The following is an 8456-nucleotide window of genomic DNA, read 5'->3' on the forward strand; positions in this document are numbered from 1 at the left end:
ATCTAATCTAGAGTTGACGAAAGCATGTACTAATAATGTCATTGTATCTCTATCTACCGATTTTGTGACTTGATGTAACTGACGTTGTTGGAACGTATATTTTTTTAGCCAATAGACTGACTTTTGGACCCATTGTCATACGGGAGTCCATCACAATTCCCAATTACTGAAATACTGAAACTTATATGAGTCATACTGATGTTAATCGATGAAGGCTCTACCGCTGACGTTTGTTGCCATGTACCAGCCAACATGAACTGAGTCTTATATATATATATATATATATATATATATATATATCAACTATCAATAATATATATATATATATATATATATATATATATATATATATATATATATATATATATATATTGATAGTGAATGGACGCAATTGGATTTCTCTGAGTTTTTCTTGAATTTTGGCGTTAATTTTAATATTATATGGTTGAATTTGGATTTGTTTAAAGGATAAAATTAGAGGAAATATTATTATATTTTGTTTTTCATTCAATGGTTTCGAATTAATTAATTTAGATTTAATTGTTTATTTAGGTTTAATATATTTATATAAGAAACTAATATTTAAGTAGTTTTTTTGGATAAGTCCACTCATTGTTGATTTGAGTTGTAGTTTGCAGACTTAAACACTAACAATTAGCATTAATTTACATTTGTATGTACTGATTTGTTAATAAACATATGGCTTCAAAAAATAAATGCACAGCCTATGCAGGTACGGTACCAATGAAGGAAATGCTACACTGCAAATTTTGTGAGTTGGTGATTCATTGGAAGTGCGCTTCCATTTCTGAGCAAACAATGAAGGATATTCAACAATGTACCGGTTTAATATGGTGTTGTAATGGCTGTGTTGGACAGATGGAGGCTTTCAAACCTGGCAGTCAGTTAAGCGTGATGGGGGGCGATACAAAAACGATTCATGAAAGCAATGCGGTTATTATTAACCAAATTAAAGATTTGGGGGAAAAGTTTAATAAAACGCTTGTCAATGATGATTTGAACTTGGCGATGAAAAACCTAGAAAGCAAAATAACTATGCTGCAAGATGAACTGAAAAATATAAAAAACATACAAAATTGCAACAACGTCATTAGTGGTCAAATAAAGGAGATAAAAACCATCCTTGATAAAAAAATCACGGAAGATATTCTGGATAAAAAAATAAATTCACTGCACGATGGTCTTAGAAAGTCGTATTCAGATGCTGTGAAAGATGTTGTTGGGAAGAAAGTTGAAACTGTAAATAATGAAGTGATGAGTATAAATGATGGAATAAAGGCACTAAAAGAAGTGGTCATTAGTACAAAGAAAACAATTCAATTATATAGTGAGGTTGAAGAAAGATCGTTCAACTTTATAATTTTTAAATTGAAGGAAAGTAACAACCTCAATTTTAATGATAGCAAAAAAGAAGATGATGATAAGATTATGCGCATTCTTGGTGCAATAACAGATGAAAAATTTGATATGTCAAATGTTGTTAAACACTACAGATTGGGCAAGAGATCGGATAATGTCAGGCCGCTGTTGGTTAGACTGAAGCCAAAGGTTTTGAAAAACTTAATTATGGAAAGTCTAAATAATTTGAAAAATTTAGATGATGATCTGAAGGGAATAGGTATTGGCCACGATATGACAAAAGATCAAAAAATCAAGTGTAAAGAATTGATGAATTTAGCGAGAGAGAAGGAGGCAGCTGATAAAGAGGATTTTGTTTACAGAGTGAGGGGCGAACCTGGAAATTTGAGAATAATTCGAATAAAAAAAAGATTGCACTGAATATGTGCTCTTTCGATATCGATGGAATATTTGAGGAACTTGATGACATTAAATATTTGATAAATGATGTAAATAGAAAAATTATGTAATATTTTCGGTAGGGGCAATGGGCGGATATGAATCAAAAAAAGTGGAAATTTTGGTAATGTGAATTTTGTCATTAACTATAGGGAAAGTAACATGTTGAATGATCAATTGGGTGGTTGTGGTGGTGATGATGATGACCCTGGTGATGATGATAGACGTGATGGTAGATTTATTGATGATGGTCGAATTAATGTTACCTGTGACGGGGATGATGATGGAGTTGATAGCGGTAGGACTGATGATATTAATGATGGATATTTGAAAAAATTACGTCTAGGTCTCTTAAATATAAGATCAATGATTTCAAAGACTGATACTATTTATGAACTATTACATGAAGACTTAGATATTCTTGTGTTAACAGAAACCTGGTATGGTTCATCAGATGATGTTTCGGTTAAACTAGCTATGCCCATGGATTCAGGTTTGTTGATTGTTTGCGAAGAGAGGATCCATATCATGGGGGGTTAATCATTTACTTTCGTGATCTCTTTAAACACAAAAGGATAGCTTTGCCGGAATTATTAACATTTGAGGCAATTGTAGTTATATTGACAGTAGGCACAGTTAATGTTGTACTATTTGCCATTTATCGACCAGGATCGCAGTTGGTTTTTAAAGCATTTTTTCAAGAATTGACCAGTATCTCGGAGAACATAATGTTATTGAGTGATCATGTAATATTATTAGGTGATTTGAGCGTGCATGTCGAAAGAAATGATGATGTTAATGCCAAGCTATTATCGAATGTGTTTGACATGTTTTCAAAGCAAAATGTAATAAAAGAACCTACACATATGCATGGTGGAATGTTGGACTTGGTGGTACCAGTAATAAATATGTCTGTTACTCGTGTTAGGGTATATCTTAGTGGTGTCATTTCTGATCACAGTTTGGTTTCATTTTGTTTGCCAATAGTTTGTTCCCCTGTGTCAAAGGTTAAAAAGACTGTACGGGCATGGAAGCGTGTGGATGAAAATCATTTGCTTATCTTGATTAATGGATCTCCTATAAGTGGTGCTTGTAATGACGATGATGTAGATAGAGCAGCGGAGCTCTTCAACAATGAAATGATAAGAATTGCTAATACTGTTGCGCCTCTTCATTTTGTTGAAACAAGAATGGTTCCAACTGCACCATGATTTGATAGTGACTGTAGAGGAATTAAACGTGATTGTCGAAGGTATGAACGCAAATATAGGAAAAATAAATGCATGGTTAATAGGCAGAACTGGATTGGCCTAATGAATATGAAACAAGAGCATTTTGCAAAAAAAAGAGAATCATATTAGAACAATTTAGTTAACACTAACGCTAACAACCCTAAACAGTTATGGCGAGTTTTAAACAAGGTTTTATGTAACAAAAAAACTAACACGGTTGATGTAGCAAACAATAAAATTACTGCCAGTGAATTTGCAGAATTTTTCAGAAAAAAGATTGAAAACATTAAAAAACCATAACAGGGCATGGTGTACCTTCTTTCAGTTGTAAGGTTAAAGAACATCAATTATTCTCGTATTTTTTGGAGTGCTCAAGTGATGATGTTAAGGCAGTTATTTTGAAAGCACCTCCGACAACATGTATGCTAGATCTCATCCCGACGAGTCTTTTCAAAAAACACATTGAACTGTTTTTGCCGTACTTGACGGATTTGATCAATATGTGTTTGAAAACTGGAAGTTATCCAATGATTTTTAAAAAAGCAATTGTTACACCGCTATTGAAGCAACCATCGTCCGATGCAAATGAGTTGAAGAGTTTTCGTCCTGTGTCAAATTTGTCGTTTATAGCAAAGATTGTTGAAATGGTGGTTACAAGACAGCTTCTGCAATACTTGGATGAAAATAATCTTCTTGCGTGCTTTCAGTCGGGGTACAGAAGATTCCACTCTACGGAAAAGGCACTGTTAAAGCTGTTGTCAACGTTATTTCAGACATCAGATTCAAAGCAAGTGACATTGTTAGCTTTACTTGATAAGAGTGCTGCCTTTGATTGTATGGATCACAATATACTTGTTCAAAAAATGTCCACAAGCTATGGAATCTCAGGCACTGTGCTGAGATTTTTCAAGTCGTATTTGAATGACAAATCACAGCGGATATTATTTAGTAATGAATATTCGGATGAAGAAAAAATGTTAACTGGCGTCCCTCAAGGATCGGTGTTGGGGCCATTTCTCTCCTTGTTGTATACTGCGGATGTGTTTGACATGATGGAGAATCATAAGATGGAGTGTTATGCGCATGCGTCATTCGTCGACCAGGGATGTCACTGTTGCAGTTTAGGAGAGAATTGAAAACACACCTGTTTTGAAGATTAATTGAAGTTGTGAATAGTATGTTGCATGTTGCTTTTGTTGTTTATGAATGTAGCTTATCGATAACGGAACATTCATTTTTTTATGCTGTTTTTTTTATTTACGTTTTAATTATATAATTGAGTTGTCGAGTACGTAATGTATGTGGATGTTTTATGATGGGATGTGCTTACGTTGAATGTGTTTTGAATGTGAGGAAATGTATGTGTTTCGTGTGTTTCTAATAATTTGAATCGATTTATAATTATTGTGCTGGTGGTTGGGTATTTATCTGTTGGTTGTTCTGAATTATATGTTATCGTGCATCTTCTGAGCGTAATTGTGTGTGATCGGTGTGGATAAAGTGTGGATGAATGTATCTATGATTTGGTTTAAAATGGTTGCTGTTTGGTTCTTATATGGTTGTTACATTACTTTGAGTGATTGGGTATGGTCGAGAGTATATGTATGCATTAGGCTGGTTACAACGTTATATGTAAGAAAAAATTTGGAAATCTTATCGGGGGAACCCCCTAAATTGTGCCACTTGACTAAAAAATGACATTTGTAAAGTTTTAGCTCAATTGGATAATGCTAACACGTGCCTCATCGAGGTTGAAATTTCGAAAAAATTGAAAAATTTTGAAAAAAAACGCAGTTTTTTGTTTGTAAAATAAAAACGGTTCACTCTAAAAACATGATTTAAGTTTTATTTTGTTCATTGATTTGTTTTCTTCAAATGTTACTATGATCACTATTTAGCTACAAGTTATAGTTTCTGACATATTTGCAATGTTACGGATACACATTGAAAAAACGTTGAATTTCACCATAACACAAAAACACACAATAACTTAATTTGTTTATGAAGAAATGTTATTAAAATAACACCGTTGTATCTAAATCATTATTATTAACAAATAAATTTATTTTTTAATCATATTATATTGTTTATAGTTGTTATACATCAAATAAATTTCTACTTTAACTCATTGTTCAAAAGGTAGAGGCTCGGATAAGGAGGCTTTTGAGCAACAAGGAAATTTTGTCCGACATTCAGCAATTACCTGCAAAAGAAATTGTTTTTGTTTTTCATCTTTTGTAATACATGAGTTGTAATCTGTTATTAATTTAACACCCCTCTCTGCTGTATCATTTGTAACTTTTAATCCGTCTACAATCTTTTTACTCTTCAAATATTCTTCGTTATTACTCCATAATTCTGGATTGGTATGCAAAAATTGATCATTAATATTAAATCTTTTTAAAAAATTGATTGATTGTGATGAAATAAAATGGTCCACATTTTTGTCTAATATCTCTGATACTTCATTTAATTTTATTAGTGGTTTCATATCACAGTAGTCATCAAGTTCTTCATCCTCATTTGCTTGAGATATTAATTTTGTTGCCATTCTCTTTTTCACACAATTACTTAATGAATCATCGAATAATGAAAAAACAGCCTGCTCTGGATTGAGGTACCATAAGTGGTTGATAAATTTTGAAACTGATATATCTGAGATAAATTTATTGACTTTATTGTAATTTACCAAGGATTTTAACAATTGTAAATCTTGGTTTGGAGCAAGTGCAGATTTCGGGGCATTCAACCACACTTTCACATAAATATTTATAATAAATAGACAAATATCATGGAATCCTTGCTTTTCAAAATTTGTCAGTTGAAACTGTTCTCTAAAAAGGTTTATTTTCAATGAATATATCGCTTTCGCCATCCACCTTGCGTGATGAAAAGCACCAGGAGCCGCAAACACGATGTTTTCTGACGGAAAGCGTTCTAAAAATATAAGACAAAGACTAATCAATTCTTTGTAATCGCTCCTTGGATGATGAACTGTTAATTGTCTTAGAAGATAACTTGAAATTTGATCCGGATTAATCAATTTGCTGGCTACACTTTTATCTTTAACTCCTGATTTAAATTTTTTTATCAATGTTGTTCCATTCAGTTTTAAATTTTTTGAAAATATCCGATTGAGGGCCTGTAGTCTTTCCCATCACAGCATCAAAAACTGATCTCAACACTACCTCCAAAATGTGGTGGCGACATGGAAGATACAATAATTTTTTCTCCATCAATTGCTCTAATAAAACGCAAGCACCTTTAATGCGGCCAGTATTCACGGCAGTTGTGTCAAAGGACATTGCTTGAATCTTGTCTAGTGCACCTCACTTTCCAAGTTCTGAATAAACAGATTTTGCAATTGTACTGCCAGCACCATTTTCTAATAGGGGAACATCCCAATGTACAACTGCTCCTTCTAATTCTGAATTAATAAATCTTTGTTGAATGAGTTATGCTCTTTCTTTTCTAAATTCTTGCCGGCGCAAGCGGATGACACTCCTACTTACAATATATTGCTGAGAATCATGGCCAAGAGATTCAATTGTAGCTGATATTATTCTAGCTTCGTCTCTGTCTGAAATAGCACACCTATCCAATATTAGAGATAACTTCTCATTAACAATTTCTTCAGTACCTCTAGTGTATTTTTTCATCTTTTTTTCAGGCCCATAATTTAGTGTCACCATATCTACCTCATCTGTGCGTTGATCATTATCTTCAATTTCATCTTCATCTGACGTGCTGCTGCCTAACGATTTAAGCTCTTCTAATTCTAAAATATAAAACACATCATTATAATTAAACAAGAATAACAATCTACTTTAAATTAATTCACCTAAACTTGTCCTAAATTTTGTTAACCTCGCCATTTCCGAAGCATTTCTTTTTTGCCGACGCTCTTCAGCTTTTACACACTTTAAATCAACTCCTCCCATGACACCTGGGCGCCCCTTTTTTCTCTGCTTAAGCAAAAACAGTCTGTCTGTTGCAGTCTGGAGTGCATCTTGATGAGCTATGTCAAATAGGTCATCAAGTATGGCCTTAAAAAGTTTTTCTTTCTCTATCTGAGCTGGTCCAGTTCTGTTAAAATTTTTTTGTAGTTTTCTCCATTCTTCATGAAGTTTTTCCAGCTTAGCAACAGAGTCTTTCAAATGTTTTGTTTGTATCCTTGCTTTCTCCCAGAAAATAAAAACTTCTTTTATCGTTAACCTAGCCGCATCTTTTATATTCAGCTTTACTTCACGGATATTATAAAACAAACTACGTAACACTTGACGATTTGATGGTAATTTGCCACCAGTAATTTGGTGGGTCACAAAACCAAGTAAATAAATTTTATCTTTTTGTCTTGAACTTTTCATAGCAGATGTAGATAAAAATGAAGCCATCACAACTGAGAATACCAAAACAATAAACGTGGTGACTAAACTATTTAATATCGCGTGTTTTAAAAACTGGAAAAACAAAGAATATAAACCAAAGATGAAAAAACGTGGATAAACCAAAAGATCTTAATATTAATACATAAAAACAACATATAGCACCCGGGTTAGTAATAGTAAATAAGTTATTGTGTGTTTTTGTGTTATGGTGAAATTCAACGTTTTTTCATTGTGTATCTGTAACAATGCAAATATGTCAGAAACTATAATTTGTAGCTAAATAGTGATTATAGTAACATTTGAAGAAAACAAATCAATGAACAAAATAAAACTTAAATCATGTTTTTAGAGTGAACCGTTTTTATTTTACAAACAAAAAACTGCGTTTTTTTCAAAATTTTCCAATTTTTCGAAATTTCAACCTCGATGAGGCACGTGTTAGCATTATCCAATTGAGCTAAAACTTTACAAATGTCATTTTTTAGTCAAGTGGCACAATTTAGGGGGTTCCCCCGATAAGATTTCAAAAAAAATTTCTTGTGACCACCCTAGTGTGTATCTGTGCATGAATTTAAATGATTTATCTGTTTTGTTTTAGATCTTTTTACAATGTATACTTATGCTTATTTTCGAAATATTTATGTTTTTGTTTGATTACTTAAATGGACAAAAATTTTTTTTGGTTATGTTGGATAGCGACTTTGGGTAGTTCTATAAAAGTCGCTATATAAGTTTTTTTATAATATATATATATATATATATATATATATATATATATATATATATATATATATATATATATATATATATATATATATATATATATATATATATATATATATATATATATATATATATATATATATATATATATATATATATATATATATATATATATCTATATATATATATATATATATATATATATATATATATATATATATATATATATATATATATATATATATATATATATATATATACATATATATATATATATATATATATATATATATCA

At 31.6% G+C, this 8456-nt stretch overlaps 3 protein-coding genes across 3 annotated transcripts; 1 reads left to right on the plus strand and 2 right to left on the minus strand.

The window, feature by feature from the left end:
- Positions 1-699: 699 nt before the first annotated feature.
- Positions 700-1800, plus strand: HELRODRAFT_173811 (hypothetical protein; the record flags this gene model as incomplete). The annotated part of the gene is made up of 1 exon (XM_009020422.1): positions 700-1800. One exon carries the CDS (start codon positions 700-702, stop codon positions 1798-1800), a length of 1101 nt encoding a protein of 366 aa, XP_009018670.1.
- A 3375-nt stretch (positions 1801-5175) lies between these two features.
- HELRODRAFT_173812 (hypothetical protein) lies at positions 5176-6355 on the minus strand (the record flags this gene model as incomplete). Its single annotated transcript, XM_009020423.1, has 2 exons — positions 5176-6122; positions 6313-6355. The coding sequence occupies 2 exons, from the start codon at positions 6353-6355 to the stop codon at positions 5176-5178; spliced, it is 990 nt and encodes a 329-aa protein (XP_009018671.1).
- Positions 6356-6505: 150 nt separating this feature from the next.
- Positions 6506-7417, minus strand: HELRODRAFT_80695 (hypothetical protein; the record flags this gene model as incomplete). Its single annotated transcript, XM_009020424.1, has 2 exons — positions 6506-6828; positions 6892-7417. The coding sequence occupies 2 exons, from the start codon at positions 7415-7417 to the stop codon at positions 6506-6508; spliced, it is 849 nt and encodes a 282-aa protein (XP_009018672.1).
- Positions 7418-8456: the final 1039 nt, after the last annotated feature.

This window comes from Helobdella robusta, assembly GCF_000326865.2.
Source record: "Helobdella robusta unplaced genomic scaffold HELROscaffold_28, whole genome shotgun sequence".
NCBI lineage: Eukaryota > Metazoa > Annelida > Clitellata > Rhynchobdellida > Glossiphoniidae > Helobdella > Helobdella robusta.